Source organism: Coregonus lavaretus (assembly GCF_964263955.1).
Source record: "Coregonus lavaretus genome assembly, chromosome: 8".
Classification (NCBI taxonomy): domain Eukaryota; kingdom Metazoa; phylum Chordata; class Actinopteri; order Salmoniformes; family Salmonidae; genus Coregonus; species Coregonus lavaretus.
The window spans coordinates 11,454,768-11,470,396 of record NC_139995.1 but is presented as its reverse complement, the minus strand read 5'-3'; the positions used below and the strand labels follow the sequence as shown (position 1 = coordinate 11,470,396).

General features: G+C 42.3%; 1 protein-coding gene across 1 annotated transcript in view; it reads right to left on the bottom strand.

Annotated features, from left to right (window-relative positions):
- LOC311133720 (sodium-coupled neutral amino acid transporter 3-like) overlaps positions 1-15,629 on the bottom strand; it is an 80,655-nt gene that overhangs the window by 6,614 nt on the left and 58,412 nt on the right. The window contains exons 9-10 of the mRNA XM_084167260.1: positions 5,078-5,160; positions 620-678 (exon numbers count right to left, since the gene is read on the bottom strand). Coding sequence (XP_084023386.1) covers positions 620-678; positions 5,078-5,160 — 142 coding nt within the window. The remainder of the gene's footprint in view (positions 1-619; positions 679-5,077; positions 5,161-15,629) is intronic.

The window sequence follows — 15,629 nt, the reverse complement described above, 5'->3', positions numbered from 1 at the left end:
GCAACAGGTCTCAGAGATCAGTGTCATGTGTCTTTTTTGTTAGATTTTTTATATGAAGAAACAGAGGGACTGGGAGGAGAAAGATGAGGGGGGAGAGATGATGGGGAAGGGGGGAAGAAGGATGGATGGAGAGATGAAGGAGGGATGAGGAGGGAAGGAGAGGGAGTATCACGGAGCCCAGAAAAGCCATTTCACAGTAGATTAGAGTGAGTCAGTCTAAGGAATTTGGTTGAGCTCTTTCCCTTTCATGTGTTTAGCTGCTTTGATTACTGCCATCAACTCAAACCATTCCCATATATGAAATACCTATGAAAATAGATACAGGGATAAGGAGATATGCCAAGTTATGAGTGACAAATCACATAATCCTTTATCCACTGAACTGACTTTTTAAATATTTCCTGTATATAGTATGCTTACTTACTTTATTCATATTTCCTATTCTTATTTCTCGTGTTTTTTTCTTCTTCTAGTAATACATTGTTATTGATTATTGCATTGTTGGATTTTGAGTTTGCAAGAAAGGCATTTCACTGTATTTGTGCATGTGGCATTAAAACTTGAAACGTACTAAGATGAACTTAACGAATGGAGAGAGAGGATGGAGAAGTAAACATACCGCACTGAGGAAGAATACCATGCAGCTAAGGGAGAAACCACTAGTGTAGCCCAGGTAGCCTGTAGAGCACAAAACAATGACAAATCTTATGTTAGAAACAATGGAATAGAATTGTGAGTTCATTTCCATTCAACCCACATCTACTGATTGCTGGAGTTGTAATTTACAGGGAGGTTTTCTATCGTGTTATATGAAGGAGTTGGGTGATTACACTAGAATTGGAGAAAGGCCCCCTCCAATTACATGTCTTTAACATGGACATGAGTGCCAATGTAGAGTGAAAGGAGGTGATTGCTGCGCTTGATTTCTTGAAATTAAATCAGTGTGCTACAGGTGCGTGGAGCCACCATGATTGCCAGTGCATGCAGTGTGTGTGGATGCAGGGTTTCATCTGTGTTAGTGTTGTCTTTTGCTTGTCTACTACATAAGAGGCTAATTGGGCCCCTGACATTTCCACGGCAGCACCAATACCTGGGCCGGAGAGAGGGAGCGGTGTGAGGGTCTGATTGGCTGCTGTGTCACATGACCCAGGAGTGTTGTCAATGTTGTCAGGACCTCCACATGTGCCCTCAGCAGGTGACACGCATGTCAATGGGAGCCTTATTACACTCCTCTCTATTCTTCCACCTCACCTTATTATAATTGAATGACAAACATACATACTGTGCATCCGGAAAGTCCAGACCCCTTGACTTTTTCCACATTTTGTTATGTTACCTTAATCTAAAATGTTTTTAAATGTTTTTTTCCCTCATCAAGCTAAACACAATAACCCATAATGACAAAGCAAAAACAGGTTCTTAGAAATGTTTGCTAATTACAAAAATAAATAAATAACTGAAATAACACATTTACATAAGTATTCAGACCCTTTATTCAGTACTTTGTTGAAGCACCTTTGGCAGCGATTACAGCCTCAAGTCTTCTTGGGTATGTTGCTACAAGCTTGACACACCTGTATTTGGGGAGTTTCTCCCTTTCTTCTCTGCAGATGCTCTCAAGCTCTGTCGGGTTAGATGGGGAGCGTCGCTGCACAGCTATTTTCAGGTCTCTCCAGAGATGTTCGATCGGGTTCAAGTCCGGGTTCTGGCTGGGCCACTCAAGGACATTTAGAAACTTGTGCCAGGTTTCCTCCAGATGTGATGCTTGGCATTCAAGCCAAAGAGTTCAATCTTGGTTTCATCAGACCAGAGAATCTTGTTTCTCATGGTCTGAGAGTCCTTTAGGTGCTCCAAGCGAGCTGTCATGTGCTTTTTACTGAGGAGTGGCTTCCGTCTGGCCACTCTACCATAAAGGCCTTATTGTTGGAGTGCTACAGAGATGGGTTGTCCTTCTGGAATGTTCTCCCACCTCCACATAGGAACTCTGGACCTCTGTCAGAGTGACCATCAGGTTCTTGATCACCTCCCTGACCAAGGCCCTTCTCCCCGATTGCTCAGTTTGGCCAGGCGGCCAGCTCTAGGAAGAGTCTTGGTGGTTCCAAACTTCTTCCATTTAAGAATGATGGTGGCCACTGTGTTCTTGGGGACCTTCAATGCTGCATAAATGTTTTGGTACCCTTCCCCAGATCTGTGCCTCGACACAATCCTGTCTCGGAGCTCTACGGACAATTCTTTCGACCTCATGGCTTGGTTTTTGCTCTGACATGCACTGTCAACTGTGGGACCTTATATAGACAGGTGTGTGCCTTTTCAAATCATGTCCAATCAATTTCATTTACCACAGGTGGACTCCAATCAAGTTGTAGAAACATCTCAAGGATGATCAATGGAAACAGGATGCACCTGAGCTCAATTTCGAGTCTCATAGCAAAGGGTCTGAATACTTATGTACATTTATTTTTTAATACATTTGCAAACATTTCTAAAAACCTGTTTTCACTTTGTCATTTTAGGGTATTGTGTGTAGATTGATGAGATTTTTTATTTATTTCATCAATTTTAGAATAAGGCTGTAACATAACAAAATGTGGAAAAAGTGAAGGGGTCTGAATATTTTCTGAATGCACTGTACATACATACATACATATGCCATTTAGCAGATGCTTTTATCCAAAGCGACTTACATCTGCATGGGTGGTCCTAGCGGGAATGGACACAACGATCCCTGGCATTGCGAGCGCCATGCTCTACCAACTGAGTCACACAATTACACCCTTCTGTACTTCTCCACTTCATCACTTCACCTCGATTTACTGGAGTGTAGCTCTCACATCTAACCACATGTTACCGTTAATTAGTAAAAAATTAAAAAACGTTTCAGTATTCAGGGGAACCCAATTGAGACCAGTGTCTCATTTACAATGCTGCCCTGAGAACAAAAAAACATGAATACAGCAACAAACAAACAAACAAAAAAATATATATATACAAGACAGCAATAAATACATTACATCATGTTATTACAAGTTATAATAATAATTTTAAACAATTGCACACTTCAGTGAACTAATTTAACAACAGAGTTTTAAACTGCCCTATCGGCACCACGGAATCCAGGTGTAATTTGTTTTGTAAGGTATTCCATAACTGTGGTGCATTAAAACTAAAGGCGGATTAACCTAACTTTGTGGAGACAAGAGTTAACCAGCCCTGCAAACGGGTTTGGAAACGTGTGGAGCAGAGCTTTGTAAACAAGAAGGGAGTAATGAAGTGATCTACGGGACTTTAGTGAGGTCTAGCCGACCTTCTGATACAGGATGCATTGATGAGTATTAAAACTGTCGCCTGTAACCAAACGAAGGGCAGTATGGTAGACGGCATCCAAAGGTTTAAGAGTAGTAGCTGCTGCATTCTGGTAAATGGTGTCACCATAGTCAAGAACTGGCAGGAAAGTTGACTGTACAATCTGCTTCCTACTGTTCATGGAGAGGCAAGATCTATTTCTAAAACATAAGCCCACATTAAATCTTAGCTTTTTAACTAGCTCATCAGTATGTTTTTTTAAACGTTAGATCTTAATCAATCCAAACGCCCAGATATTTATAGGCGGGAACCCGCTCGATGAGAGAACCATCCAATGAGTGAATATGTAGCCCATTTCCGTGAATTAGAGAACAACATATATTTTGTTTTGCCCGGATTAAGTGCAAGTTTTAAATCAACAAGGGCTTTCTGTAATGTAACAACCAGATTGCAGCTCTAACATAGCTTGATCAACAGTCGGTGCAATGGCATACATAACTGTATCGTCTACATACAGGATTTAATACATAGACCAATATTATTTATATAAATAGTAAAGACAACAGGTCTCAAAATTACCCCTGCAGTACACCTTTCGTAATATCGAGGAAACTACACATTGTGTCCTGTCTGTCAAATAGTTCTTAAACAGGTCGATTTCAGACAGTTTTTGAATAAGTAGGGAATCGTCAACGGTGTCAAATGCCTTGGAGAGGTCTATAAATAAGGCAGCACAATGTTTTTTATGATCTAGGCAATTTAACACATAATCTAAAACAAGTATAGTTGCTGAAACAGTGCTATGTCCACATCTAAAACCAGGTTGGTGCATATAGAGTGCATTTAGAATAGAGTGAGAAGTTAAAAAGGTTCTTAGCTGGGAGCTGGTCAGGGATTTGAATACCTTGGCAAGGCAAGTAAACTTGTCAGAAGGATCTCTGCCTTTATGTAGGGGGATGACGTGCTGCTTTCCAAATCTTAGGGATAACACCAGTAGCAATTGTCAAGTTTAAAGTAAATGTTAAAGGTTCAACAATGAGTGAGGCTGAGAGCTGTAGTAAGAAGGGGTCAAGTGAATCAACCCCTGTGGATTTATTTACATCGATCTTTAGCACGGCACTTAATACAACATAGACATCAAATGGTTGTAATTAAAATAAAATATGTGAGTCTATTAGAGCATCATTCTCTACACTCTATTCTGAGGTGACTAAAGGACTCCCTCTAGTGGAATGAGATACATTTTCATATACTATCCTTTCAAACAGGTGGCCAGCTGAAGCAAAACGGTTATTAAAAGCACTACACATTTCCATTTAGTCTAGTATGGGACCAGAGGCTGTCAACCTGCTGGGGCTACGAGGGGGTGGAGTTTTGTTTAAAAGATTTGACTGGATTACCACCATTTTCCGATACACAATTCAAGAAATATGTTGATTTCGGTTTTATAATGTAATTATTATTTATAATGTAATGATTGGTTGACCTAATGTAAAGCTGGCCGTGGCTTTCATAAGACACTTTACAGTTGGACAGCCATGCATGTATTATTATTATTATTATTATTATAGTGGTGGTTCAGTGAACTACACTATTAATTAGTAACCTTGCCGGAGACCTGAAGATTCATGTTAGCTCCCAGAGCCTAATGGCTTGGCTTTAGCTCAGTTAAGTAAAACAGTATTGAGTTGTGTAGACAACACAGGTTTGTTACCTGGTTGGTGACACATACGAGGTTAGAGGAGAGGAGAAGAGGAGAAAAGGTGCAACTTACCCAGCTGCTTCATCAGGGCCAATGGAAGGATAACGCTAATAGAGACCATGATAACCAAGTAGTTCCCATTCAAGTACCACAAACTAGAGAGAGAGAGAGAGAGAGAGAGAGAGAGAGAGAGAGAGAGAGAGAGAGAGAGAGAGAGAGAGATAGAAAGGGAAAATAAGAGGAGGAGGTTACTTACAGCAGGGGTTTTCAAACTGGGGTCCGCAAATAATTTTTTATTTATTTGGGGGGGAATCTTTTTTTTTAATTAATATCGCTAGCTGCAACAGAATGCCACTGTGGATACCGTTTTTATGTCTCCGCGTTCAGTATCAAGGAAGTTAGAGGTAGATTCACTAACCAATGATTACTAGTGTTAGCGTAATGACTGGAAGTTTACAGCAGGGTTCCCCAACTCGCGGCCCGCAGTTGATTTTATTTGGCCCCCCAAGTTCTCTTTTTAGTTTATTTTTTATCAAAATAAATTCATTGTGGGACATAAAATACTGTAAAAACACCAGCAAATCAGCTCCAAGTGATTTTTTTTGGGGGAATCTGTTCTAAAGTATTCCCAGGCATAATAGAGAGATATATGTGATCGTATACAAATGTAAGCAAGGTTTGAAATTATTATGTTTTAGTCATTAAAACCTATCCAAATCAAAAAACGTGGGTAAATGGCAGCATTCGCACAAAACTGAAAGCGCAAACCACCGCATTTAACCACGGCAAGGTGACTGGGAATATGGTAGAGTACAAACAGTCCAGTTATGGCAATCAAACAAGCAAAACGTCAGTACAGAGACAAAGTGTCACAATTCAACGGCTCAGACACGACTCCAGACAATCACAGATTATAAAGTGAAAACCTGCCACGTCGCAGACACGGACGTCTTGCTCCTGGACAAGTTAAACACCTTCTTCGCCCGCTTCGAGGGAAACACAATGCCGCCGACCCGGGCCACCACCGCTCCCGCGTACGGTGAGCACTCGTTCTCCGTGGTAAGACATTTAAGCGTGTTAAGCCTCGAAAGGCTGCATGCCCAGATGGCATCCCTAACCGCATCCTCAGAGCATGCGCATATCAGCTGGGTAGAGTGTTTACGGACATATTAAATCTCTCCCTATCCCAGTCTGTTGTACCCACTTGCTTCAACATTGCCACCATTATTCCTGTACCCAAGAAAGCGAAGGTAACTGTACTAAATGACTATCGTCCCGTAACACTCACTTCTGTCATCGTGAATTGCTTTGAGAGGCTAATTAAGGATCACATCACCATCTTACCCGACACCATAGACCCACTGCAATTTGCATTCCACCCCAATCAATCCACGGATGACGCAATCGCCATTGCACTGCACCCTGCCTTATCCCATCTGGACAAGAGGAATACCTATGTAAGAATGCTATTAACTACAGCTCAGCCTTCAACACCATAGTACCCTCCAAGCTGATCATTAAGCTCAGGGTCCTGGGTCTGAACCCCGCCCTATGCAACTGGGTACTGGACTTCCTGACGGGCCGCCCCCAGGTGGTGAAGGTAGGCAACAACACCTCCACTACGTTGATCCTCAACACAGGGGCCCCACATGCTTCAAGATGGCCACCATTGTTCCTGTATCCAAGAAAGCAAAGGTAACTGAACTAAATGACTATCGCCCCGTAGCACTCACCTCTGTCATCATGAAGTGCTTTGAGAGACTAGTCAAGGATCATATCACCTCTACCTTACTTGTCATTCTAGACCCACTTCAAATTGCTTACCGCCCCAATAGATCCACAGACAATGCAATCGCCATCACACTGCACACTGCCCTATCCAAATTGGACAAGAGGAATACCTATGTAAGAATGTTGTTCATTGACTATAGCTCAGCATTCAACACAATAGTACCCTCCAAGCTCATCATTAAGCTTGAGGCCATGGGTCTGAACCCCGCCCTGTGCAACTGGGGCCTGGACTTCCTGACGGACCGCACCCAGGTGGTGAAGGTAGGAAACAACACCTCCACTTCACTGATCCTCAACACTGGGGCCCCACAAGGGTGTGTGCTCAGCCCCCTCCTGTACTCCCTGTACACCCATGACTGCATGGCCACGCACGTCTCCAACTCAATCACTAAGATTGCAACCGACACAACATTGTTAGGCCTGATTACCAACAATGACGAGATAGCCTACAGGGAAGAGGTGAGGGCCTTGGCAGAGTGGTGCCAGGAAAAAACCTCTCCCTCAACGTCTACAAAAAGAAGGAGCTGATCGTGGACTTCAGGAGACAGCAGATGGAGCACGCACCCATCCACATCGACGGGGCCGCAGTGGAGAAGTTGAAAAACGTAAAGTTCCTAGGCGTACACATCACTGACAATCTGAAATGGTCTACAAACACAGACAGTGTGGTGAAGAAGGAGACTGAAGAAATGTTGCTTGGCCCATAAGACCCTCACAAACTTTTACAGATGCACCATTGAGAGCATCCTGTCAGGCTGTATCACCGTCTGGTACGACAACTGCACCGTCCGCAACCGCAGGGCTCTCCAGAGGGTTGTGCAGTCTGCCCAATGCATCACCAGGGGCACACTGCCTGCTCTCCAGGACATCTACAGTGGCTTGCGAAAGTATTCACCCCCCTTGGCATTTTTCCTATTTTGTTGCCTTACAACCTGGAATTAAATTAGATTTTTGGGGGGTTTGTATCATTTGATTTACACAACATGCCTACCACTTTGAAGATGCAAAATATTTTTTTATAGTGAAACAAACAACCAATAAAAGAAAAAAACTGAACTTGAGCGTGCATAACTATTCACCCCCCCAAAGTCAATACTTTGTAGAGCCACCTTTTGCAGCAATTACAGGTGCAAGTCTCTTGGGGTACAGTGGGGGAAAAAAATATTTAGTCAGCCACCAATTGTGCAAGTTCTCCCACTTAAAAAGATGAGAGAGGCCTGTAATTTTCATCATAGGTACACGTCAACTATGACAGACAAAATGAGGAAAAAAATCCAGAAAATCACATTGTAGGATTTTATTTGCAAATTATGGTGGAAAATAAGTATTTGGTCAATAACAAAAGTTTCTCAATACTTTGTTATATACCCTTTGTTGGCAATGACACAGGTCAATCGTTTTCTGTAAGTCTTCACAAGGTTTTCACACACTGTTGCTGGTATTTTGGCCCATTCCTCCATGCAGATCTCCTCTAGAGCAGTGATGTTTTGGGGCTATCGCTGGGCAACACGGACTTTCAACTCCCTCCAAAGATTTTCTATGGGGTTGAGATCTGGAGACTGGCTAGGCCACTCCAGGACCTTGAAATGCTTCTTACGAAGCCACTCCTTCGTTGCCCGGGCGGTGTGTTTGGGATCATTGTCATGCTGAAAGACCCAGCCACGTTTCATCTTCAATGCCCTTGCTGATGGAAGGAGATTTTCACTCAAAATCTCACAATACATGGCCCCATTCATTCTTTCCATTACACGGGTCAGTCGTCCTGGTCCCTTTGCAGAAAAACAGCCCCAAAGCATGATGTTTCCGACCCCATGCTTCACAGTAGGTATGGTGTTCTTTGGATGCAACTCAGCATTCTTTGTCCTCCAAACACGACGAGTTGAGTTTTTACCAAAAAGTTCTATTTTGGTTTCATCTGACCATATGACATTCTCCCAATCCTCTTCTGGATCATCCAAATGCACTCTAGCAAACTTCAGACGGGCCTGGACATGTACTGGCTTAAGCAGGGGGACACGTCTGGCACTGCAGGATTTGAGTCCCTGGTGGCGTAGTGTGTTACTGATGGTAAGCTTTGTTACTTTGGTCCCAGCTCTCTGCAGGTCATTCACTAGGTCCCCCCGTGTGGTTCTGGGATTTTTGCTCACCGTTCTTGTGATCATTTTGACCCCACAGGGTGAGATCTTGCGTGGAGCCCCAGATCGAGGGAGATTATCAGTGGTCTTGTATGTCTTCCATTTCCTAATAATTGCTCCCACAGTTGATTTCTTCAAACCAAGCTGCTTACCTATTGCAGATTCAGTCTTCCCAGCCTGGTGCAGGTCTACAATTTTGTTTCTGGTGTCCTTTGACAGCTCTTTGGTCTTGGCCATAGTGGAGTTTGGAGTGTGACTGTTTGAGGATGTGGACAGGTGTCTTTTATACTGATAACAAGTTCAAACAGGTGCCATTAATACAGGTAACGAGTGGAGGACAGAGGAGCCTCTTAAAGAAGAAGTTACAGGTCTGTGAGAGCCAGACATCTTGCTTGTTTGTAGGTGACCAAATACTTATTTTCCACCATAATTTGCAAATAAATTCATTAAAAATCCTACAATGTGATTTTCTGGAGAAAAAAAATCTCAATTTGTCTGTCATAGTTGACGTGTACCTATGATGAAAGTTACAGGCCTCTCTCATCTTTTTAAGTGGGAGAACTTGCACAATTGGTGGCTGACTAAATACTTTTTTTCCCCACTGTATACTGAGATCATGTGACAGATCATGTGACACTTAGATTGCACACAGGTGGACTTTATTTAACTAATTATGTGACTTCTGAAGGTAATTGTTTGCACCAGATCTTATTTAGGGGCTTCATAGCAAAGGGGGTGAATACCTATACACGCACCACTTTTCCGTTCTTTTTTTAAAAAAAATTCACTTCACCAATTTGGACTATTTTGTGTATGTCCATTACATGAAATCCAAATAAAAATCAATTTAAATTACAGGTTGAAATGCAACAAAATAGGAAAAACGGCAATGGGGATGAATACTTTTGCAAGGCACTGTATAGCACCCGGTGTCACAGGAAGATCAAGAAGGACCTCAGCCACCCGAGCCACGGCCTGTTCATCCCACTACCATCCAGATGTTAAATAGTCACCACTAGCTGGCGTCTGCCCAGTACACTTCCCTGAACGTTAGTCACTGTCACTAGATGGATACCACCTGGATACTCTACCATGCACCTTAGAGGCTGCTTCCCTATGTACATAGTCACTTTAATAATGGAAAACTGGTCACTTTAAATAATATTTACATACAGTTTTACTCACTTCATATGTATATACTGTATTGTAGTCAAGGCATAAGCTATTTAACTATTGCTGTACATATACTATTATTCAGATATACTACATATTCTATACTGTCCATATTGTCTATACACCACATCACACACACACTGGGGCGAAGTTTCACCTTCCAACAGGACAACAACCCTAAGCACACAGCCAAGACAACGCAGGAGTGGCTTCGGGACAAGTCCCCATCCAACCTGACAGAGGATGAGAGGATCTGCAGAGAAGAATGGGAGAAACTCCCCAAATACAGGTGTGCCAAGCTTGTAGTGTCATACCCAATAAGACTTGAGGCTGTAATCGCTGCCAAAGGTGCTTCAACAAAGTACTGAGTAAAGGTTCTGAATACTTATGTAAATGTTTTTGCTTTGTCATTATGGGGTATTGTGTGTAGATTAATGAGGGAAAAAAACGATTTAATCAATTTTAGAATAAGGCTGTAACGTAACAAAATGTGGAAAAAGTCAAGGGGTCTGAATACTTTCCAAATGCACTGTATATACACATATATACATATATACATACATACATACATACAAACATATACAGTACCAGTCAAAAGTTTGGACACCTACTCATTCAAGGGTTTTTCTTTATTTTGACTATTTTCTACATTGTAGAATAATAGTGAAGACATCAAAACTATGAAATAACACATATGGAATAAGGCTGTGACATAACAAAATGTGGAAAAAGTCAAGGGGTCTGAATAATTTCCGAATGCACTGTATGTATATACAGCTGTGAAAAAAATTAAAGAGACCACTGCAAAATCAGTTTCTCTGGTTTTACTATGTATAGGTATGTGTTTGGGTAAAAGTAACATTTTTATTTTATTCTATAACTACTGACAACATTTCTCCCAAATTCCAAATAAAAATATTGTCATTTAGAGCATTTATTGGCAGAAAATGACAACTGGTCAAAATAACAAAAAAGATGCAGTGTTGTCAGACCTCGAATAATGCAAAGAAAATAAGTTCATGTTCATTTTTAAACAACACAATACTAATGTTTTAACTTAGGAAGAGTTCAGAAATCAATATTTGGTGGAATATCACAGCTTTCATGCATCTTGGCATGCTCTCCACCAGTCTTTCACATTGATGTTGGGTGACTTTATGCCACTCCTGGCGAAAAATTCAAGCAGCTCGGCTTTGTTTGATGGCTTGTGACCATCCATCTTCCTCTTGATCACATTCCAGAAGTTTTCAATAGGGTTCAGGTCTGGAGATTGGGCTGGCCATGACAGGGTCTTGATCTGGTGGTCCTCCATCCACACCTTGATTGACCTGGCTGTGTGGCATGGCGCATTGTCATGCTGGAAAAAACAATCCTCTTGGGGAACAGTTGGGGAACAATGTCAGAGCAAAAGGAAGCAAGTTTTCTTCCAGGACAACCTTGTACGTGTCTTGATTCATGCGTTCATCACAAAGACAAATCTGCCCGATTCCAGCCTTGCTGAAGCACCCCCAGATCATCACCGATCCTCCACCAAATTTCACAGTGGGTGCGAGACGCTGTGACTTGTATGCCTCTCCAGGTCTCTGTCTAACCATTAGACGACCAGGTTTTGGGCAAAGCTGAAAATTGGACTCACCAGAGAAGATGACCTTACTCCAGTCCTCTACGGTCCAATCCTTATGGTCTTTTGCAAACCTCAGCCTGGCTCTTCTTTGCTTCTCATTGATGAAGGGATTATTTTTTTTTTGCTATGCACGACTTCAGCCCTGCCCCTAGGAGCCTGTTTCGAACCGTCCTCGCCATGCACTTCACCCCAGCTGCCGTTTGCCATTCTTTTTGTAGGTCACTTGATGTCATCCTATGGTTGTTGAGTGACATTCGAATGAGTTGGCGGTCATCCCGGTCAGTAGAGAGTCGTTTTCGCCCTCTGCCGGTCTGTAGCTTTGTTGTCCCCAATGTCTGCTGCTTGACCTTGTTCTTATGAACCGCCGTCTTTGAAATTTGAAGGATGGAAGCAACCTGACGCTCACTGTATCCCTCTGCCAGTAAAGCCAGAATTGAACCCTTCTTTTCCTCACTCAAAACTTTCCTTTTCAACTCTTTTGGCATGGTCAATTGTTATTTTTTGATTAATATTACTTTTGAGGTACTATTGGCACTGTTTTTGCCATCCAGCTGGTCCTATTGCAAGAGGATAGTGATGACCACAGCGGTGGTTTTTATACTTTTCCTCATTAAATAAGATTTGGTTCAGGTGATCACCTAATCAGTACCTAATTCAGTAGAATGAGGTGTGCCTGTGTTGGAATTCAACAGACACGGGAATGGAATGGCTGTCATACATGTAGAGATGTTTTTTAAGAAAAATGTGCAGTGGTCACTTAATTTTTTCCACAGCTGTATATGTGTGAAGTGATGTATAGACAATATGAACTGTATATGGATAGAATATATATTTATACTCCGGACTCCGACATTGCTCATCCTAATATTTCTATATTTCTTAATTCCATTCTTTTACTTTTTATATTTGTGTGTATTGTTAGATATTACTGCACTGTTGGAGCTAGGAACACAAGCATTTTGATACACCCGCAATAACATCTGCTAAATATGTGTATGCGACCAATAAAATTTGATTTGATTTGATATATTATATCTGTTTGGTCATCTTGAGGTCAATTTGCTGTCTACAAATTATTTGTAATTATGTTCCGGACCCCGGACCTCAAGAAACAAATTGGTGCTCGGCTGAATCTAGTTGTTGATCAACTATTCCTGTTCATCCGACTCTGGGGAAGTAGATAAATTAGAAAATTATGCTGCGGGACATCTAAGTGGTCATTTTCGGGATGGAAAAATGATTTCAGTGTCAACGACCAAAACCAGATAGAAAGCATACAGAAAAGATATTGAACTATATATATTTTAAATAATACCATCTTTGACAACTAACAATCATATCAAAACTAGACAGTCAGGGAGAAATCGGGCATTCAAGGAACATGCCCATTAACCAACTGCAAAATTGTCTCTCAGCTCCATGCCAAACTGTGTAGAATTGCTGGAAATTAGCTTCAAAACTGCAACATTTTCATTCAGCTCAATGGAAAAATGTGTAGAATTGCAGAAAATGTGCTTTACAACAGCAACATTTTATCTATGCTGCTAAGATACCTTTGTAGCAAATAGACTATGTTAGAGTTTACACTTCCTTTTCCAATGAACTGTAGGGTGGTCAAAATAATGAAACTGTAAAACAAATATTTTCATTTTAAAGTGTTGATTCCTTTACTTTCCATTACCATTCATCTGATGATGGGATGTGCTGACTGCCAGTGAGTCAGCATTATAGTCTGCTGGTCTGTTCTGTGAGAGCCATAGAAACAGCCTTGTAGCGCTTATTGGGGAAATATGTCTATTTCTGACTGTTGTTGCTGTGAGACATTGCTCTTTTCATCTGGCACACTGGTCTAAGCCACTCTCTTATGTAAGGCTACTGATTTATGTTGAAGTTTACGGTTCCAATAAGGGTGGCATATAGGGACCTAAACGGCACTGAGGTTGAACTTCTCAATGAGTGAGAATTGCCCTGTTCCCACGCCATCCCGCTTGCTTTTTGGCAGCTCTCTCCTCATATCTGTGCCCTCCCCACCACCACCACAACCCCATGCCCTTACCAACCAAAATACCCTCAAGTACTAACTACCCTTCCAACCCAAACACACCTCACTTCAACCCCCCAGTCCCACACACCCACCCCCTGACCCAAACATACTTTCCACCCAAACATACTTTCCTTCCACATGGCCTTGGTATGAGCAGTGCTCCAGTATGTGTGAGGAGCAGGTCTGGGCTGGGAGGTCCTATTCTTAGCCTGACTCCCCCTCCATCCCTTTCCCTCCCTTCAGCCAAACACTGGCCAGGCCAGGGCCCTCTACATGCATCTGTCTACATCTGAGAGGTCTGCTATACAGTATGTGGGAAACACACATCCTCTCATCAAAACTGTGATTTGCCTCTTATAAAAAATAGGATTTGAGGGTCCTAAATAGCCACAAACAGTGCATACTGTACCTATAACGGTCTGCATGTGTTCACATGTACACTACATGCATTTGTACACGTCACCAGGCATTGAGATGTGTTACATGTTGCATGCTCAGTGTTGAGAATGTTGGACACAGGGTGACCCATTGGTCGAATCACATGGTGGCTTGGGACAGGTTGAGTGCCACTTACCGTATAGCCTGGGCTCAGTCTGAGAGAACCATTCCTGAAATCGAACTGTCTTTTAATATGTGTCTACGTGAAACACATCAGGCCTGATTGGCCATGTCCTACTGCTGCCACTTTCCTGTGAACAAGCTAGTTACATTAACACCAAGGCGAAATCAGTAGCAGGACGACTAAACGGTACACCAAAATACAATCACAGTCTGACACGCTTTTCAGCGAGTCTGACACGCTTTGTACACATCTCAATGCCTGGTGACGTGTACAAGTCTTTGAGCCATTGCTACAGCACATTGTATCCTAAAACCCGGGTATAAGAGGCTATTTCAGACATATAGGCCTCTGGTTAAGCTGCTAAGCCTGTTATTCTTAACCCTGTCTGTGAGCAACACCATACAACAGACAGGGCTGTCTGGTCTACAGCCTACAGTGTGCTAATGCACTGTCCTTTGTGTGTGTGTGGGTGTGTGCGTGCGTGGGGAGGAGGGTTGGGGGGACTTTAGAGAGTCCCTAGAAAGCAGGAATCACAGGCCGTGACTGGGTGAGTCAAGATGATTTCATTACAGATCAGGGTCTAGGGGTCCTGGGCCCTATTCAATCCCATGCGTTATCCACCTGTCCATCTCCCTCTCTGTCTCCCTCGGAGAGTTTCAGATTCACAACACCTCATTTCACCAATACTGTTCAACAGTAATATTAATCTTCTACATACAGCATTCTATTCCCTGTATTCAAACACTCTCCTGTTCTATCCAGCTGTCTATTAGTTACTGTACTGCTCTTCCTTAATATGTAGCCCTCTAACCATTCAACTCCTGAAACTCCTATTATCTGTGTTGTGCATGCTTCTAAATCAAATCAAATGTATTTTATAAAGCCAGCAGTTGTCACAAAGTGCTTTACAGATACCCAGCCTAAAACCCCAAAGAGCAAGCAATGCAGAGGCTAGGTGGCACAGTGGCTAGGAAGAAACCTAGAGAGGAACCAGGATCCAAAGGGGTCCTCACCGGTCCCCAAAAGGAAAAAGGCTATTTTAGGTTTAGGGGTTAGGGTTACAATTAGGGTTAGGGTTAAAATTAGGGTTAGGTTTTGGGTTTTTGGGTTAAGGTTAGGGTTAGGGAAAATAGGATTTTGAATGGGAATCAGTTGCTTGGTCCACACAAGGATAGTAAAACAAATGTGTGTGTGTGTGTGTGTTTGTGTGATAGGCCCTAATCCAGCCGTCAGACACATTGTATGAATCATTGTAAACCCATCTCTATTTAAAGAGCCTGGGGCTATAAACAAAC